Genomic DNA, 20,123 nt, shown 5'->3' with positions numbered 1-20,123 from the left:
TGTATACGAAAAAAATGTTCTTTGCAGTATTTTTGAAGGTATTTTTGGGATATATTTTAGAATTTTTTAAACTTTAAAAATTTTTAGGATAATTTTTAAAAATTAACACTCCACCCACCACCGCTACCATCCCCTTTTGCCTCCTCTTCTTTTCTCCTCCTCTCTCTTTTTCCTCCTTCACTCAATCCCTCCTCCTCCTCCCTCCTTCCTAACCTACCTCCCCTTTCTCGCTATATCCCGCCCCTTCCGATATAGCCTTGTGAATACCAGATTGTGGCCCTTGATCACAACCAAAGGCCTCAATCTGGTTGAGGCTAGAAGGGAGGAGGCGGGGTATGGCGGAAAAGATGAGGGGAAGAGGAAAGAGAGATAGGAGGAAAAGGGAGAGAGAGGAAAAAGGAGATAAGAAAGGGAGTAGAAAGATGGTGGGTAGGGGTGATGGTGATAGATGAAAAAAAATATATGGTATAGATTTATTTTTTAAATCTTTTTGAATATTTAAAGTTATTTTTGATATATTGTATGGATGTGATGTTTTTTAAGTTGTTTTTGTTTATGTATTATTGTAGTATTGTATATGAAAAACTTGTTTTGGAATCCAAAGAGAAAATTAATTTTGGGCAATAAAAGGGATAAATCATAAACGCCAACTAGAGAAAAATGAGCCAGAGCTTAGGTATGCTCCAACTAGCGTACTAGTGTTTTCAGCCCATCTAACAATATTGGGTCTGTTCGCAAGGTGTGTTTCTTGAGCATTTATATAAAATTTCTTGAGCATTTATAAAAAAAAAACTTTTTTGTATTGAAGATTTGAAAAACTTTTTTCCTTATTCATTTTCTTCCTTTTTCTTCTTGTTTCTTCTTCTTCCTCACACTACATTTGCTCTCTTTCCACTCTCTCTTCCCACTGACGCCTTTCTCTTCCTTTCCTTTTTTTCTTGCAGGAAAGGAAGGAGGAGAGAGCAGTGTGAAGAGAGAGAGAGAGAGAGAGAGAGCGTGGCAAGGAAAAATGGATGAGAGAGAGAGAGGGAAAAAAGGGGTAGGAAGATAGCAATGCCACCAACATTTAAGGAGATGTTGATAGAGGTGCCGGCACGATAAAATGGGAAAAGAGGTAGAAAAAAGGCAAAAAGAAAAAAAAAACTTTATGAGATATCTATAGACCCTTGAATTTCAGCATGCGGTAGCATATAATCCTCTCTAAGGATAGCAATGAGGGCGGGGGCCCTCCTCTCTCAGGATGGCAATGAGGTGCCCCGTGGAGGGCTATTGGGGCGGGGGTTGGGGTGGGGGTGGGGAGGAATTTTTTCCCCCCGTTTAGAAATGGGGCGGGGGCCCTGCCACCGATTTAAAAAAAATAAAGATATATATATGTACATTAAAAAATAAAGACATATATATGTACATAATTATATATATAATATTTAATTTAATTAGATATAAATTTATAATAATGATATTATTCGTTATATTTATCATTTAATGCATATTAGTTTATGTAATATAATTGATATTATCAATTATACTACTAATTATACATGTCTATTAAAAAAATTATTAATTATTTATAGTAAATTTATTAATATATTTATATTAAATACCTAACTGCACTTAATACAATAACACTTTTTTTCTGAAAAAAACACAATAATAATTTAGTGATTGTATTTATATCAAAAGTAAAAATTTGATTACTTTAGTTATATTTGTTTTATCATATTAGATTGTATTCAAATAACTTTTATTTAATTATTTTTATGAGTTTTAATTGTGAAGTTATAATGAATAATAATTTGGTGATATATTGATATTTTAGTACTTGATTATTTGCTAAAATTTAATTATAATGAAATTATATTACAAAATTTTTTTAACCCCACGGATATTCCCGCGGGGAAAGCCTGGGGCAGGGGATGGGGCGGGAGTGGGGGTGAGGGGAATTAATAGGCAACAGGGTAGGGGGTGGGGGAGAGGTCCCCCGCCCCATGGCTCTCCCCCACCCCATTGCCACCCTTAATCCTCTCATATGATAGGAACACACTAAAAATTTGTTAAAATTCAATTTTGATGTTAAAACGCGGAGTGTGTTGAATTTTTGCAATAATATCCACACATGCATCATACATGATAGATTGGATAAAATTTAGCTATGTTAGATACTCATTATGAGAATCTATTTAAAAAAAAAAAAAATATTGGGTTTGATTGTTTATAATTTCTTATTGTATATACTACTAGACACGCTTCAACCTAGTCAAAAATAGTATGAACATGTTGCATTTAAAAAGAAATTTCTCGTTAATGCATAAATGTTTTCTAATATTTTTCACTGCATAAATTTTCTTCAATATGTCCATTTGGATCAGCTATTTTTTGGAGTATTTTTGAAAATTTTTACTGTAGCAGAGTTTTTATAGTATATTTTAGAAAATATTTTGAAATATTTAAGAGTAAAAGAGTTTTTAGAATATATTTTGAGATATTTTGAAATATTTTGAAAAACTCTTGAATCCAAACAGAGCCATTGTCTTTTGATTTATTTTTTTAAATTGGGTTGACCATGACTGAAAAAGAGTTCGGCAAGGCTATGCTCAGAAAGCGTGATTGACAAACCTTGTTTTGGTTCTTCACTCAAAAAATAAGAAAACAAGAAATAAAACCTTTTTTCCAGAGACTTTTTTTGATAAAAACATATCAAATTTTCATTAATTTTCCAACACTCTAACCCTTTCGTAACTCTCTTGCTGCACTTTAAAAGTTACAAATTAAATAAGACAACCAATCAATCGTTTAGCTCACGCTTTAATCCGTCCCACAAATTACAGGCAAACTATATATAAAAAAAAAAAAAATCCCAAATCAAAGGTGTGGCATGGGCCGACCATACCAGAGAATTCCAGAATTCTCCTCTATAGACGGTGGATCCACTTGCCCAAACGTGGAAATTCCTTGCTCCAATCAAAGAAATTCCTTCCTCTACTCCTGCCTAATAAATAATATTTTTTTTCGGAGATGACAACTGTAATATATCCTAATCTTTTATTTCTTTACTCTTGTCCAATAAATAATACTTGCAGTACTCTAATGTAGGCCTTGTTTGACAAGTAAATTTTTAGCTTAATTTATTTGCTATAAATATTTTAATAACTTTAACTATAGTAATCTCAAAAAAATTTGTAAAAATTTTAAACTACACAGTACAAAATATTCAAAAATTTATATATTTTAAAAAATTTTTCTATAACTTTTACAGTAAGTTACAGTAAAATTTTAGATAAATATTCAAAAAACTCGTCAAACGAGGCAAGAAAGAAGGAAAAGAAAAAGGAAAACAAATGGAAAGATACTAAAGAGCAGTCCCTCAAATTTCCAAACAAAAATTTCAAAAAAAAAAAAGGAAATTTCCAAGAAGATAATTTGTTTGTTAATAATTTATTAGTAGTAAAATTCTTTTCTTTTTAAGTAGTACTTAGTAGCAGCTGTAATCAAAGAAATCTGGAGGGGCGTGGAAGGGTCGAGAAGCGAAAAACTTGCGCGCATCGCCGTTTGAAACAAAACTTGGCTCGTACTTCATCAGCAATTCTCACAAATAGCAGTAACAGAAGGTCCTAGAAGGCTACAACTTCCTCCCCCATCCCATCTCTATATAATCTTCCTCCAACCTTCTCTCCGCTCGCTCAGGATTCCTAAAAGTTCTCCGTCTTTCGAAAAAGAGAAAGCAAGAAGCTCTTCTTCTTAGCTCTCCGATTTTCTGTTCAAACTTTCTGATTTTCGGTAGGCAACGAAGTATTTTTTGAGTAAGTAATGGCGGATGTGCAGATGGGTGAAGCCGAGACTTTTGCATTCCAGGCTGAGATCAACCAGCTTTTGAGCTTGATCATCAATACTTTCTACAGCAACAAGGAGATATTCCTTCGAGAGTTGATCAGCAATGCCTCCGATGCCTTGGACAAGATCCGCTTCGAGAGCTTGACTGACAAGAGCAAGCTTGATGCCCAACCGGAGCTCTTCATCCGGCTGGTGCCCGATAAGGTCAACAAAACTCTCTCCATCATCGACAGCGGCGTTGGCATGACCAAAGCAGGTAATTTACTTTGCATCCCTCTCTCTCTCTCAAAAGTATTAGTCGGATTATTTTTCCACAAAATTATCGCTTTTAATTTTGATGATTTTAAATCGAATGCAATATACGTTGGCATTTATTTGGTCCGAACTTGATATTTTGTTTAAACATGCACGAACAATTGGTCATTGGTCTGGAGTTAGAATAACAGAAAGAACTTCATTTAAAAATTTAGAAAATTGTAATTTTGGGAGTATAAGAGAGAAGAAAATGTGAATGTTGGTAGTGAGATTGACATGCGTGATGTATTTTTCTGATTTTATCTCTGACTGTGTTTCAATTTTCCCAATGAGCAGATTTGGTGAACAATTTGGGGACAATTGCAAGGTCTGGTACAAAGGAGTTTATGGAGGCGTTGCAGGCAGGGGCTGATGTGAGCATGATTGGACAATTTGGTGTTGGTTTCTATTCTGCATACCTTGTTGCAGAGAAAGTCATTGTTACCACCAAGCACAATGACGACGAGCAGTACATCTGGGAATCACAAGCCGGTGGCTCCTTCACTGTTACGAGGGATACCTCTGGTGAGCAACTTGGCAGAGGCACCAAGATCACCCTCTTCCTCAAGGACGACCAGGTAGCCGGTTCTTCTTCCATAAATTAATTAACGTTATTGAGTTTAATGAACAAATTAGCAAGCGCATTGAGTAGGTAGCCTAACTTGACCGTCCATTTAGTTTATCTCACCCTTAACCCGTAATTTCTGTCCTTGCATTATGCAGTTGGAATACCTAGAGGAAAGGAGAATTAAGGACCTTGTGAAGAAGCACTCAGAATTCATTAGTTATCCAATTTACCTCTGGACTGAGAAAACAATTGAGAAGGAAATCAGTGACGATGAGGAGGATGAGCCCAAGAAAGAAGAGGAAGGCGACGTGGAGGATGTTGACGAGGACAAGGAGGAGACGAAGGATAAGAAGAAGAAGAAGATCAAGGAAGTCTCTCATGAGTGGCAGCTTATCAACAAACAGAAGCCCATCTGGTTGCGCAAGCCAGAGGAGATTACCAAGGATGAATATGCCTCTTTCTACAAGAGCTTGACCAATGATTGGGAGGATCACCTTGCAGTCAAGCACTTCTCTGTGGAAGGCCAGCTTGAATTCAAAGCTATTCTCTTTGTTCCGAAGAGGGCTCCATTTGATCTCTTTGACAGCCGCAAAAAGCCCAACAACATCAAGCTGTATGTGAGAAGGGTATTCATTATGGACAACTGTGAGGAACTCATTCCTGAGTACCTGAGCTTCGTCAAGGGAGTGGTTGATTCTGATGACTTGCCACTTAACATCTCCCGTGAGATGTTGCAGCAGAACAAGATTCTCAAGGTCATTAGGAAGAATCTCGTTAAGAAATGCATTGAGATGTTCAATGAGATTGCTGAGAACAAAGAGGACTACGACAAGTTCTATGAAGCTTTCTCGAAGAACCTTAAATTGGGCATGCACGAGGACAGCCAGAACAGGGCTAAATTGGCTGATCTGCTACGGTACTACTCAACCAAGAGCGGTGACGAGCTGACAAGTCTCAAGGATTACGTGACCAGGATGAAGGAGGGCCAGAAGGATATCTACTACATCACTGGTGAAAGCAAGAAAGCCGTTGAGAATTCTCCCTTCCTGGAACGACTCAAGAAGAAGGGCTATGAGGTGCTGTTCATGGTGGATGCAATTGATGAGTATGCTGTCGGACAGTTGAAGGAATATGATGGCAAGAAGCTGGTCTCTGCTACCAAGGAGGGCCTGAAACTAGATGATGACAGTGAAGAGGAGAAGAAGAAAAAAGAGGAAAAGAAGAAGTCCTTTGAGGATCTTTGCAAGGTCATCAAGGACATTCTTGGAGACAAGGTTGAGAAGGTGGTGGTGTCGGACAGAATAGTCGACTCTCCATGCTGTTTGGTGACTGGCGAGTATGGATGGACGGCAAACATGGAAAGGATCATGAAGGCCCAGGCCCTGAGAGACACAAGCATGAGCTCCTACATGTCTAGCAAGAAGACCATGGAGATAAACCCTGACAACGGCATTATGGAAGAGCTGAGGAAGAGAGCCGAGGCTGACAAGAATGACAAGTCAGTCAAGGATCTTGTGCTGTTGCTCTTTGAGACAGCTCTTCTGACTTCGGGCTTCAGTTTGGATGATCCCAATACATTTGCCGCAAGAATCCATAGGATGTTAAAATTGGGGCTTAGCATTGAGGAGAGTGATGATGCCGGTGATGATGCTGACATGCCAGCACTGGAGGAAGACGGGGACGAGGAAAGCAAGATGGAGGAGGTTGATTGACTTGGCACAGACGGGGGCACTTCAATTTTTTGTTCAAAGGGAACCAACCATATGGGAAGTTTTTAGTTCACTCCGAGAGGACCCAATGAAAGCTCGTTTGTCCACTGCCTGCGATTTTTTTTTTCTTTGGGGGTAGCAATCTGATCTAGTCTTTTGGGTATTTTTTTTTTTTCTCTCTTTTTTTTTTTCCCTAAAACAAGAAGGTGTATGGTACAGATCTTAACGTTACTTTTGTTTGTGGTCAGACATTAATGCAGCTTATAATCTTTTGGGTCCTCAACCTTGGCCTCTTTTTAGGTACTGATGCCAGATGGCATCTAGATTTTATCTTACTCGCTTTGTACTAAGATGGCCAGATTTCCGGTGCGCGCTTCCGTTGTACATAGAACGACCGGAATTTCGTTCGAGTTATTGAGTTAAAAAGAAAGAGAAAAAGAAAAAGAAAAAAAATTGGCAACTAACTTCTACAATTAGTCTTAAACCGAATCGTAGGCATGTTTGCATGCGCTCATACGACAAACTTGCAGAGGGCGGTGACTCAGCAACCAAATGAATTCAATCATATTGACGTTGCATTCTGCTCATGAATAACGAAAAAAAAATAGAAGGATTGCAAGTGCTCTTCCTACCCGTAAAAATACTTCTAAATTGGGTTGAAAAACTGGGTTTCCTCAGCAAGTCTATCAAGTCTAGGGTAGAATATATATTATTATCAAGTTCTCGTACATTCTTTTGCTAGCTTGAGTTATTTAAGTCACCCATGAACTATGAAGAGCAATTATGGCAACCTACCATAAAATTACTGAAAGATAATTGGGCCAATGTCTGGTGATTCTATATGTTTATGCACCATTTTACTCCAATATTTAAGAATTGAGTATCACGACGGCATTAGATGAATTAGTTGCTGTGTGAGTACTTAGTTAAGATGGTACAGGATGACGCATGCAAAAATACGGCATCGATTAACATTTTTTTTTTTTTTTTGGGGTGCCATTCTAGGCAGCTAAATACAGTTGAATTTGGTTAGAATTGCTGGCTGATTGCTGAGAAGTTAGCTCGAAGCTGTGGTTGGACAACGAGTAAAGAATGAAGGAAAATTTGCCCCCACTCCGTGAAATTTGCCACGGGTCTTGGATAATTAAAAAAAAAAAAAAAGCATAAGAAAATGCTTGCAACTTTCTCCTTTGTAGCGTGGAGATCTTGCGAGGAAGCAGAAAAGAAAAAGAGTAAAATGTTTAATTTTCGAGCCACTCAAACTTTAAACGAAAACAAATTTAGTATCTAACGTTATAATATTTAAACACATTTGGTATCCTTAACAGATTTTTTAAAATTCATATGAAAAAAATTACGTGCCATCACGTTTGACAACGAAATTGTAAAATTGTTTTCATATTAATACCTAATTGAAGGATTTTCAAATTGTTGCTTCAAGCTTTTCATGTGAAAGTAAATTTCACAAAAACCTTTTTTTTTTCATGGTTGAATCCATAAAGGCGCAATTGAAATAAGTGTCTTAAATCTTTTTTTTTTTTTTTTTTTTAATAAGAGGGCATGGAGAGGAGAGAGGAGTTTTGAGCATTAGGCATTTTCTTAGGATACGTTATTTTGCTCTTAAATGAGTGACCCATGTTTCTATTAGTCTTTAAATTAGTCACCAAGATAATAGTTTTTTAAAAAAAATTTCGTTTGTCAATTTTTTTTTTGGAGTATTTTCAAATTTCATGTTGAGCATGTTATAGCAAATAAATTTTTTCAATTAAAGTTGAGCATGTGATAGCAAATAAATTTTTTCAATTAAAATTTGCAAAAATCTAAGTGTACCAAATGTATATAAATATTGTAAGATTGAATACTAATTTTCCTTTAGTCCAAAATTTGGGTACCAAAATCAATCATTTTACCCAAAACGAAAAGTGACCTTAAATTTACAAATACATCCTTTAATGGCTTTGCATTGTTTGGTTCGCAATTGATCATCCTAAACAAGTTAAATAATCAAAACTAGCTCTCCGTTCTTCCTCTCAAGGGAACAAAAAGGAGGGAAGAAAAACAGCTGCTCGTACCATTTCTTCCACCAACCCGTAAGAAGCTCTTATCACGTTCATCATCGTAACACATACTGGCATTGATTTTCATCACGTGCAACACAAAGATTGCAAGGTCATATGGCGCTCGTGCCAAATACATACTCCTAATGTTCACATAATGCGCTTCTGTGCCAATCATCTATGTCCGCTTGGCGCATACAAGACGATAATTCAAAACAGAATTTTACATTCATTTCATCCTTTGAAAGTGGTTTACCCACGGAGCAGCAGCATAATGGCACCCTGACAAATCCAAAATGGCTCCTTGGGGTGATTTATGGTGCATCAATATGAAAATACATACAAATAAGTCAAGCCCCCTTGGTACTTCCCAACCACCACAGATGGAAGATTGAGGTTAAGTAGTTCTCACCGAAACATCTCAAATCCACCAACATCACAATGCTCCCAAACAAGCAAAAACATGTTTATCATCAGTAACAAGAAGCACCACCGTACAATCCATTAAACCCAGAAAAAGGTGCCACCACAAACGAGACTGATTTAACAGAAATATTTTTAAGAAATTCCTTAGATTGATTTGAAGATCTAGAGCAACCAAAACTGTAGATAGAGTCTCAATCAACTACGTATCTCAACATGCATAACTTTCAACTGCAACATCTGAGAGCCTAAATTGCAAATAGCATAATTTATCAAAACATGAATCTAAGAGAAGCTTGAACTTGGTGGTGCTGAACCATAACCTCCAGATCCACGCCCAAAGCCAGGCCTTCCACCAGAACCCTGCAAATTGGAGCAGTCAATTATATGTGGGAAAATTTCTTCTTCGCGAAACTAGGACATACATTTTACATGCATCTCAACAAAAACAAGACCCAGAAAACAATAGAGCCTTATGAATTTCAGAAAAAACCAGAAGCAGAACCAAATTGCACAGCAATTTGCAACAGGGGTGTGGATGGTTGATTCTAAGAAACAGCTTAGAAAACAAACTATTGATTCATTAGTTACAGCACATAGATAGCTTATAGATTTGGTTAAAGTGCTTAATTATGGTTCACATACACACACACAGTCACACACCAACTCATTTATAAACTACATACACCAGAAGGTCCACAGTGATAAAATGAAGAGAGCCGAACTTAGTTCTGGAGACATTCAGATCGACTGAAGTGGTGAGGTAGCAAAAGATAACAGAACTGACTTGCAGATTAACAACAAACAGAAATCATGTGAAATGTGGATGCAGCAGGGACATATAAATGAAATACCCTACATAGTTGCAGCAGGGACATATAAATGAAATACCCTTCAACAGAAGTACCAAAGATTTTCCAAACATGGTTGAGATGCATTACAGGAAAAAAAGAACGCAAATAATAGCAAGCGGATGGAAGGCACAGGTAAAAGTACTCCAACCGAATGACTTTACTCTCAACATTGTCATATAAACATTTTTACATGCTAAAGACTTTCAAAAAAGATCCACGTATGTCAAAAAAAATAAAAGGTTTCAAGTACCTTTACCAAGCCATTAGAAGTGAATCATTTGCTTAATAACTCTTAAAGCATGCAAATGCCATGTTTTTGTACGTTCAGGGTTAAACCATAAAGCAAAGAAAGATATGTTTAATCTGTATTGCGCTTACTATAGCTATCAATGACTATAGTTATCAATTCTCATTCAAAAATCCACCTCCAAATACAAATAAAATCCAGTCCACCGACATTAGACTGCAACGTACTTTAAACAAGTATCAATAAACTAATACGAATTTCGTTTGAAAAAAAGGTGATGCATATGGAATTTCCCATTGCGATTTTCATATCTGAGAATTATCAGACCGAACTTAAAATTGCAGAACATAACAGCACCAAAAACACATCCGCAAAATATACTTGTGGAAGAGAACAGCAAGTTAAGTTAACTAACCCTGAAAGCAGGCTGGTAATCGGCAGGAGCTCCACCTTTCTCACCACCAAACTCACCAGGAGGTCCACGGGGACCAGCACGATATCCCTCCCTGTCACCAAATCTGGGCCTATCCCCATCAAACCTTGGTGGTCCGCTGTAAAATCCAACACCAATTCCCAAAACTAACAATTAACAAATAATCCAATCTTCACCAAAATTATTCAACAATAAAAATTTTGTATATCATTACCGAGGGCGGTCGCCAGGAGGTCCACCCATAGGACGACCAAGGGGCTTGGCGGACTTCTTAAGAGTAGCGGGAACAATTTCAGAGGGAAGATTGAGGTAAGTCCTCAGGAACTCGATGCCGTCGTTCGTAAGATACCAGTAGTAATGCATCCAAGCGAAAGTTTCCCGAACGTATTCCTTGGACTTGAAGCTCTGCATCAGCTTAATCACCTGCAAGTTAGGGACATCGATCTCGGGATGCTTCGCCAAATTAAAATCTTTCTTCGCATAGCAAACTCCCTCTTGGAACAGGTACTTGGAGATCTCTCTCCTGTTCTTCTCTGGAATTATCTGTTTTTTTTAACAACCCAAACAAACAAAATACAAAATATTATTCCATAAAAGTACTATTTCTGATTCATGAATAAATTGATACGCAAAACGAGAAGCTGTGCATCAACACACGAGGTAATTGGGGAGGAGAAGCAAGAAGGTTACCATGGCTGCTGTTGAGAATTGGTAAGATGGAGGAGAAGGAGGACCACAACGACGGAGAGAGAGGCAAAGAGATAGCAAAATGAACACTAGGCGGCCTCCGGTGACCCGATTGTGCAGCAGCTCAATGAGGCCTCAAACCCTAGCGATGGAGGGTTTTTATATGGGATAATTTCAGAAACCTCCCTGACGTTTCTGACAATTTCATTTTCCTTCCCTGATGTTTATAATATTTCACTAACCTCCCCTGACAGCATTGTGAGACCAATTGCTTACATCATATAGGATAAATTTACTCATATACCCTAGGATATTGTGCAGTATCGAAAATTAACATTTGATAATTAAGTAATTGGGTCACTAAATAATTGTTAGTAAATAATTAATGAAAATAATTGTTAATTTTTTTTAATGATGAACAGCATTTTGTAATTACAAAATGGTACCAATTGATATACCAAATATTTGTTCACCCTAAGAAAATAATACACCAAATAGTAATTTGTCCTTCTTTTTTTTTTTGCTGTAAAAAAATCTTCGCAACTGCCTTACGATTATACTTGCAATATTTGTTCTTGGTGCTAAATGATATGATGAATTTCATAATTTCTCCTCATAGGTTGACAGGGCCATAGTTTTTCCACCTAGATCACTATTTTTCCCCTTCAAAATTTGCTTCTTCTAGTGAAAATGAGATCTATCTTAATGTTTCTTGTTGTCTTTACATGCAAACCGGCAAAGAGATGAAAATATTGCTATTGTAATCCAATGCACTAACTATTGGTTCAACTTTGTAGAGAAAATCAGTTGCTAGTTATTCCAGGATTCTTTGCTGTTTGCATTTACCATCCCTTATTTTTATTAACATGTTTTTCATTTTTTTTACAATACAACTTGTACACAAGTATAAAGAGCATTTGTGGAATAAAAGTTTATCTCTTTCCTGAAAGTACTTTTTTAATAGCATTTTTTTTTATTTGGATTGATTTTGTTATCAAAACCTTAACCTCATGGGAGATTAGTGCAATTTTACAAATTTCAGGAGATCAGTGAAATTGTTGAAAACCCAAGGGAGGTTTTGAAATTGTCCCTTTTTATATTTTAGGTCTTCACGGAATTTGGGCGGGCTTGTTGATGGGGCAGAACCCTGATGACGAGAATCGTTTTGGATTGATGCCGGTTAGTAGGTGGGGAGCTCATATTGGGTTGGGCTGCTCGTTTTAGCAACACTGTATTGGCTCATCAATTCGGCTTCTTTTTGTTTGGGGCCATGCCCTTTGACTTGTGCCTAAGGTTCTAAAATCTAACCCGTTCATTGAGCCCCCACCCCCCCCCCCCCAAAAAAAAAAAAAAAAAAAAACCAGTCAGGAGTCATTAATTCAATCATTGGATTAAATGAAATTAATTTGTGACATTGCAAATACATCATATATAATTAACACCTTACTTTATTATTATATAGTCCTCTAAAATGACCTTTATATCTACATATAGAGAGTAAATAAGAAACATGAAATTATATGAGACATATAAAAATGGTTTTGTTTATAAAAATAATGAAATTGAACAAGAAATTTTAAAAAGTTTTGTTAATAAGAAACACGAAACTAAACTTAAAAACGATTTTGTTAATTGGAAACATCAAATTATATAAGAGGTTTGGTATTTCAAAATCATTTAGAGCTAAAAAATAATTCTAGGAAATAAAATATAAAAAATATAATAATGCATAAAGATGGGATAGATTGAAAACTTAAAAGAATTGAAAAAGTTAAATATTAAAAAAAACCATATTACTACATTGGACGAATGTGTCATTAGATGTCCCTTTCATTAATGCATTAAATGTCCTCACAACTAGACCTTGCGACCACTTGATTGCATTGAAGAACCGAACTGGTGTCATATAAACCGAAACTATAGAACGGTTCACTGGTCCGATCTGTCGGATTAATTGGTTCTAAAATTAAAAGCGATCCTTTAACCCTTCCGACTCTGAAGTCTGAAGCTCAACTCTGCGTGGAAAAGCAGCCCGATGGACGGTCTAACCCGCTTAACCTGACGTGGAAAAGCAGTGGTCTGAAGCAGCCCGCTGGACCAGCCTACATTTTAAAGCCATGCCTGTACACTTTAAAATAGACAAATTTTATGTGACCCCAACTACCTACGTTCCATTGAAAATGCCATATTTTTCATTTTGAAATGTTTCAAAATATTTATCATGTTGAAAAAGCTAAAGCATATTTTAAGCTCTATTTTCAATATAGGTCTTATTTCTAATCATATGCATGTTACCATTCAAATTAAAATTTTAAGTTTGTGGGGATAAAATTGGAAAGAGAAATACAAATATCACAATTAAATCACTATTTTTAAAAGGTTGCATTTCCAAAACATTCCTAAATAATTGGGACGGAGGGAGTATAAGATAAATATTGTAGTATTTACAATTTTTATTATCGCTAGGACCAGGAATTAGTATATCGTAGGAGCGGTAAAACTTTTTTTTTTGGTCGCAACGGTAAAATTCGTATAATCTAATCTAACTTATTATAGGAGAAAGGGGAGGGAAACTAAATGTGAGTAGAAACTCCATCGAAAAAAGCCAATTAAGGCTGCCACATGAAATGGCAAGCCTAATCTAGAAGAGAGAAGAGGGGGACTCAATGTGAATAGAAACTCCATCGAAAAAAATCAATTAAGGTTGACACATGAAGTGACAATTGGTGGGAGGTAAGATTGAGCCCTTGACCTCCCACCCCCCACCAAGACTGGTGGTGACTGATGACTACCAGGCCGAAGGCCTAATGGCTGTAGGAGCGGTAAAACTTGAAACATGAAATTACCATTTAGTCCAAATTGGATGTTTCCCGGGGAGGCAAATCTACTACAAGTAGGAGTATTGCTTGGTCACCACGAAAGCCCTATGGTGAACACAAATTTGGCGTGCTTTCCGTTTCTTCAGTGTAAAATAAACCACATTAGGACATAGGTGGAGGTGCAAACTGCAAAGCAAGCAGGAGTCGTAGTTAGTTAATGAATGATGACGATTGACAGGTGGCAGCAGTAGCCCTTGTCGTTTTCTTGGGTGCTTCTTTCGCCGCTGCTGCTGCTGCTGGTGCATGCCCCGTGATTAGTTACATAATAATCACGCACTTTTAAATCATAGTGATAGCTCACAACGATTAACCCGCCATTTCCTTCTAAATTTCCGGTTCCGGTACCGGTACCGGACTGACCTATATATGTATATAGATACGACCATGCATTGATTCCAGATATCTCAGCTCATTATGTCTCTAATGCAACTCGATAAGCACTTTCTCATTCCCAGTTTTTAGCATTAAAAAAAAGAAAAGAAAAGAGAAGAGATATTAAGAGATTAACATTTTCTTTTGCTAATTTCGAGATTCAATAGCGTGATTCTTGCTGTAAATAAATCTGTACAGTTTGGAATAGACTCCATAGATCACTCATTTGCCAAAGCCCAGAGTACGACGATCACCATTGTTGAGCAAAGCTGGCTGGTTTTGGCGTGAAAAATGCAAAAGCTAAAGCTATTAGTTACTGCCTTTGATGAATGAATGAATGAATGATGCTATTCTAGATTACGTGCTGCTGAAGCTTTGGATATCTTTCTGAACCAAGTCGTAGTTGCAGACTTGTAAGAAGCTTGAATATTTTCTGCGCATTTTAGGGGAATGAGTGTAGAAATTCACGGCGGAGCCTCAGCGGAGCCGCTCCAGTTTGGGGGCATTACAAAACAGATTTTTGAGTAATGTTCTTCATTTCTTTCTTCTCTCCTCTTTTCAATTTAATCCTTTTTCTCGTGATCCGTGTACAGCATTTTACCGTTTCCCGTAACTTACTCGTCTTTGTAAGCTGTACTAGCATGCCAGTTTATTATCCAGAATATATATATATATATATATATATATATATATATATATATATATACAGTAGTCTCTCCCTCTATCTGCAGGATATTTCTTGTTATCATTGTTAATGGAAACCAGTATAGCAAATCCTTAAGTTTTTCTTATTATGCTAAAGGATGTAATCTCATCTCATGGAGTTATGATTCTTGAAGGTTGCCATGGTGCAGACGGTCTAGGACTAAATACACAAGGGCATTTCTTTTATCATTGGCTGAATTGGATGTTTGTAAAGAACTGCCAAGTGGACTTCAACTTGAACCGTTGCTTTTACGGTAAGCCTCAACTTTTCTTGCTAGTCTTGGTGACATTACTCCACAATGGCACATTATCTTTTCCCTCTGAAATCCAATTGTATGCCTTCGTTGTTTTTATCAACTGAATTTTACTGTTCAGTAAGGAATTACGCTAATAATTTCTCTTCTGCTTTTCAAGTTTCAACCGAACGTGAAAAGCGATCACTCTTTTCATATTATCTTTTTAATCAATTACAAAGAGTTTCCTAGCTGCTTATGTTGATAGATCATTCCGTGAATGTGGATTAATTTTTCTTCTGTGATTGGATAGTCAATTGAAGGATGCACCTAGCAGTACACCTGAATCATGGAGGATATCAGGTGCTCTGTCAATCAATAGTAAAGGTGGTTCGCTGCAATCCATCAAACAGGATACCTCTGGCAATAATCTTTCAGGTTTACAGCAATTCTTTTTCCCCTTTTTGTCGAGAACTATGTAATGTAAAGAAAAGAAAAGAAAATGTCCTACTGTTCCTAAGGTGGTGAGTTAGTTTTAGACAGGATTTCTTTTGATGGACCGTATCCAGCGAGTGTACTGAGTAGACTGATTTTACAGAACTATTTAAAATTATCGACGGAAAATAATAGAATGTTAAACATGAGCCCTAGAGTTAATGACTCACTACTTATTTTAGTGAAACAATAGACATCACAGCATGCATCTCGACCTTTGCTTATCCTTATTGTGCTTTGCACTTTCTGACACTAAAGGTTGGATAGGTTCACCAGCATCCTTGTGGCTGGAAAACGTGAATTTAATATTTTTCTATCATTTTACTAAGACAACGTGCACTTAGAACATTACAACTTTATCCATAAGATAGTCATCAGGAAACTCATTTCCCTTCATTCTATTCCACAAATTGCTTTCAGTAATTTCCATTGTACAGTAAGGCTCATTTGAGGTTGGTTACTTTCTAGCTTCCTGCAAATTAATGTATAGCTGTCTCTTGTTTAGTTTGGAACACCAGATATCCTCATCGAGAGAGCATGCTGTGTGTGGATTCATGCTTTTGAAAAGTCTTTTTATTTTCCATTTTAAGGACAAAAAGAGAACTAGTGTTATGTCGACAACTTCGTGTTTGTATATTAAAGTCTGAACAGGGTGTGAGCATTATAATCTCCTTGCTTAAGCATTATATTGTAATGCAGATTTCAGGAGACAACGTGATCTTCTGCAGTGTCCACCAAAAGCACGTGGATGTGAAGCTGGGATTTTGCCTCAAAATATACAAGAGACCCCAAATGAAGACATTTACCAGCTTCGCAAAAGTGAGAACCCCTACCGCCCACCACACTGTCATAAGGTCAGGTCAATTTCTCTGAAACTTCATTTACAAATTCAGTCATCTCTCATTTACTTACCTTCAAGTCACCCGTTGAACAATTCCCATTTTTGGACAAGATGAACTGCAATTCTAACAAATGGAACCTTGTTGAAAAGTACATGTTTTCCTTGATTCCTCAGTAAATCTTCATACAATCTTGATGGTTACTATGTTTGAACTGTATGAATCACAATGCACTCATGTTATGTTTTATTGTCTACTCTTATTGACATAAACAGTTACATTTGACTGCAGACAGGTAGTAACAATTTTGAAGCTAAATCTACTTCTCAAGAGATACACTCCACTAGTCAAAACGAAACACTCCCAAAAGTGCGAACAATATCCAGTGATGAAGACCACAATATCAAAATTTTTAGTGCTCCCCTTTCTAGCAGTAACGCTGTGGACCTAAATTTGGCTAAGGACACTTCTAGTGACTCTGTTAATGTTGCTACACCATCACAGAGTTGTAATTCTTTAGAAGCTTTCATTGCTTATGAAGCTGAAAATAGAGAGTTTGATTCTCATAAAAAAATTATCAGTATGAATAGCGGAGAATCTAGTGGGGTGCATTGCAGAATGACCATGAGGGAACATGTCGGAAACTCTTCCAAAGTTGACAACAGCTGCTCATCCAATGTTATTGAGGTATTCATCTTCATTCTGTGAACTGTTGTTCTTGCCCTTTTGTTTTTCTATTTGATTCTTCTGAAGGCAATGCATTGCTTCATGCACAACTTTTCTTACTTTACATGGTGTATTTGTCATTCTTTTTAAACTTCATATATTTAGTTTGTTGCTTAAAAGTTGATACCTGCACACTGAAAGTACTTTATGTTAGATCTACAGAAGCTACACAGAAGCGGGGGAGGGATTCGGTTATTCGGGAAAGGGAGTGTAAGTGAGAGAGGCCTCGGGTTTGAGTCATCCCACTTACACTAAAAAAAAAATTACTATCACTTTATTTTTTTAAAAAAGAAAGCTACACAGAAGGTACTCAAATATTACAACTTTCTAGACAAAAATTAAATAGAAAATGATGGTATAACTTAGGTCATTTTCATGCTTATTTCAGAATGCAATGCGGCAACATCCAGCTGCATGTTTGGGTTCTGGAATAAGACACATGGGAAATCTGTGTGCAAGCACAATTGAGAGACTAGGTTGCATGCCTAAGAATGCAAGTGAGAGCAACTCTGTGATATCAGAAATGACAAAGGATCATGAGAGTACTTCTGATTTGGAACCAAATGAGGTGTGTTCAACCAGATTATCAAATTCAGGCCAAATAAGATCAGTTGATTGGGTTACAAGTACAGATTTAACAGAGCCTTGTGAATTATCATTTCTGCATGCTTATGATGTCATCACTTCAAGTTCCAGTGATTCTATTCTCACCAGACCTCACCAGAAAAGCACTGTGGCAGGCGATGTTTTAGAGGAGCCTGAGTTGTATGAAATGGATGCAAATGAATCTAGTTTTGAAGATTTTTGGTCTGAAATATTGGCAACTATTCAGTTTGAACAGGAAATGGATCTCAATACTGTCGCTGAGTATGGTCAAACAGCTGACTCTGAAGTTCAGATGTGTTTGCCTGATGATAGCACTTTGATCTCGATTGCTTACTCATCATGTTGTAAACTCTCAAAGGGAATCAACTCTGAAGATGGTGCAGATTCTGCTGATGACATCCATTTGCCTGATGAGAACAATTTAATTTCAATGGATGATCTGATTGCACCTCATTGTTTGAGGTTGATAGCTGATCAAAACTCAGTCGAAGGCACCATTTTGTGGTCCAATCCAACAGATAAAGTTGCAAAGGAACATGAAGGTCTGGATATTGCTTGCGAAGTAAAGAGTTCTGCTCTCGAAGACTCAACACTCGAACCATTTCAAGATGTAAAAACCTCATTGAGACCTCAGGAATTTCCGTCTCAGCAGTCTTACCTGCAGAACCCTTTTAATGGTATTAATGCTGAAATTCCATCTTTGCACCCTTTGGATTCTCAGAAAGCTCAGATGGGATTCCAAATGTCATTGATGAATCCAATGGCGCTGCACCCTTATTCTCCATTGAACTGCCATTCTTGCACTGATATGCATCAGCGGTATTCTGTATTACATCAGCTATCTGTTCTTCCTCAACAATATCACGAGCTACAGATAAATGTGGCACCTATTGATCCACCACCTATTGCAGAAGTAGCTTGTTATAATTGGGGATTGGACAGGATACAGATTTCGCCACTGGCATATCAACAAACTACTTATCCAGACTTCCCACTGCCCGATTTAGGTAAGAAACTTTTCTTTCTGATCAAAATGCAGTTTTGTGTTGAGTTCGTACTGGGTCTCGGGTTTTTCATTTTTTTGCAGTTTGCGGTTTGTAGATGAGGAACTAATATGGTTTACAGTCTGCAATTAGCTTTTCTTTAGGAATCTTGTGTAGTATCAAAAGGTAATACAACCCGAAGATAATTGGATATGTGCTAGCCACGTCAAATAGTTTATTCGATATGACTACAATTAGGATTTCGAAATAGCATCTTCCCAATGCATGAAGCTAGTGGATTATTTATGATAGTTGGCAGCACTGTCTGCTTGCTTAATGTTACCATGCTGAAAGGAGCCATGGTTAGTTTTCCTACCATCATATCTGCGTTTTGTGCCAAGACTCGTCTTTGCTGAACATGTAACTGGAAGTCTGTGTTGTGAAATGCTCGGGACAATTGCATGCTTTTTTATATTTATCTGACTCTGCAATATGCAAATACTCAAGACAGTAGCGGTTGTATGCTTATAATGCTACTAAAGACTTGTTCTTTCCCTTTTGTTTCCTTTATTCCCAGCGCCGTTTTTAGATCCATCTGGGTTGGGAAGGTTCAATCGTCAATCTGCATTGCACAGGTTCATTGACATGGGAAGAGGATCAAGGCATACGCGTAAGTCTGCTTCAGCCTGGGATGTAAAGAAGCCTCCAAGAAAACATTAGACATCAGTTTTTCTTCTTCTTCTTAGTTAATGATCACTTGGTGAGGCTGACCAAGTTTAAGCAGTACCAGCAATCTCATCACCAAGCATGTCTTGTTAGAGTTGGATCTTTTCATTTTTAGAGACATGTCTCATGTTGCATTGTCTGAAAGCACGCACGTGGTCTGAGTTGAACCATAACTGTTGAAATTCCGAATTGTGGACGTCATTACTGCTTAAGACTTGAGCCACATTTGTGAACAACGGAATTTTGATGACAACGTTTTATAGTAAATTGAGAAGAGGGAAGAAATTTGTAGCCTCACCTCTGGGTTTCACTCTTACCCGTGCAATTTGTGATGAAACAAAGGGGGGAAAATTACGACAAAAATGCTCTCGAAGGAGAATCTAAATTTCACAGGTGTTTGGCTTCGATTGGGATAACCAAAGTTACAGGGTCACCTTACATGCTCTTGCTGAGGTTTTG

At 37.2% G+C, this 20,123-nt stretch overlaps 3 protein-coding genes across 4 annotated transcripts; 2 read left to right on the top strand and 1 right to left on the bottom strand.

Moving 5' to 3' along the window:
• The first annotated feature begins 3,487 nt into the window (after nucleotides 1-3,487).
• On the top strand, nucleotides 3,488-6,682 carry LOC113730010 (heat shock protein 83). The gene is made up of 3 exons (XM_027254415.2): nucleotides 3,488-4,084; nucleotides 4,420-4,700; nucleotides 4,846-6,682. Exons 1-3 carry the CDS (start codon nucleotides 3,805-3,807, stop codon nucleotides 6,400-6,402), a joined length of 2,118 nt encoding a protein of 705 aa, XP_027110216.1. The 5' UTR covers nucleotides 3,488-3,804; the 3' UTR covers nucleotides 6,403-6,682.
• Nucleotides 6,683-8,998: 2,316 nt separating this feature from the next.
• Nucleotides 8,999-11,297, bottom strand: LOC113730009 (small ribosomal subunit protein eS10z). Its single transcript, XM_027254414.2, has 4 exons — nucleotides 11,104-11,297; nucleotides 10,628-10,956; nucleotides 10,396-10,531; nucleotides 8,999-9,242 (listed from the first exon to the last, which is right to left on the bottom strand). Exons 1-4 carry the CDS (start codon nucleotides 11,104-11,106, stop codon nucleotides 9,165-9,167), a joined length of 546 nt encoding a protein of 181 aa, XP_027110215.1. The 5' UTR covers nucleotides 11,107-11,297; the 3' UTR covers nucleotides 8,999-9,164.
• A 3,255-nt stretch (nucleotides 11,298-14,552) lies between these two features.
• LOC140037164 (uncharacterized) lies at nucleotides 14,553-19,931 on the top strand. Of its 2 annotated transcripts, none has more exons than XM_072081358.1 (7): nucleotides 14,553-14,875; nucleotides 15,206-15,310; nucleotides 15,603-15,727; nucleotides 16,484-16,638; nucleotides 16,915-17,310; nucleotides 17,738-18,962; nucleotides 19,516-19,931. In XM_072081358.1, the coding sequence occupies exons 1-7, from the start codon at nucleotides 14,802-14,804 to the stop codon at nucleotides 19,656-19,658; spliced, it is 2,223 nt and encodes a 740-aa protein (XP_071937459.1). In that variant the 5' UTR covers nucleotides 14,553-14,801; the 3' UTR covers nucleotides 19,659-19,931. The 2 variants fall into 2 exon arrangements, with proteins under 2 accessions (XP_071937459.1, XP_071937458.1); XM_072081357.1 differs by having other exon boundaries at nucleotides 15,191-15,310.
• Nucleotides 19,932-20,123: the final 192 nt, after the last annotated feature.

This window comes from Coffea arabica, chromosome 2e, assembly GCF_036785885.1.
Source record: "Coffea arabica cultivar ET-39 chromosome 2e, Coffea Arabica ET-39 HiFi, whole genome shotgun sequence".
NCBI classification, from domain to species: Eukaryota; Viridiplantae; Streptophyta; class Magnoliopsida; order Gentianales; family Rubiaceae; genus Coffea; species Coffea arabica.
Note: the sequence above shows the minus strand (reverse complement) of the source record. Positions and strands in the feature narration are given on the sequence as shown.

Coding starts and splice junctions, on each gene's coding strand:
- LOC113730009 (XM_027254414.2), bottom strand. Junction 10,532..10,627: donor CCTCCTGGCGACCGCCCTCG/GTAATGATATAC, acceptor TGGATTTTACAG/CGGACCACCAAGGTTTGATG. Junction 9,243..10,395: donor ATTACCAGCCTGCTTTCAGG/GTTAGTTAACTT, acceptor TCCAATTTGCAG/GGTTCTGGTGGAAGGCCTGG.
- LOC113730010 (XM_027254415.2), top strand. CDS start 3,805: ATGGCGGATGTGCAGATGGGTGAAGCCGAGACTTTTGCATTCCAGGCT. Junction 4,085..4,419: donor CGTTGGCATGACCAAAGCAG/GTAATTTACTTT, acceptor CCCAATGAGCAG/ATTTGGTGAACAATTTGGGG. Junction 4,701..4,845: donor TCTTCCTCAAGGACGACCAG/GTAGCCGGTTCT, acceptor TGCATTATGCAG/TTGGAATACCTAGAGGAAAG.
- LOC140037164 (XM_072081357.1), top strand. CDS start 14,802: ATGAGTGTAGAAATTCACGGCGGAGCCTCAGCGGAGCCGCTCCAGTTT. Junction 15,728..16,483: donor CTCTGGCAATAATCTTTCAG/GTTTACAGCAAT, acceptor ATTGTAATGCAG/ATTTCAGGAGACAACGTGAT. Junction 18,963..19,515: donor CTTCCCACTGCCCGATTTAG/GTAAGAAACTTT, acceptor CTTTATTCCCAG/CGCCGTTTTTAGATCCATCT.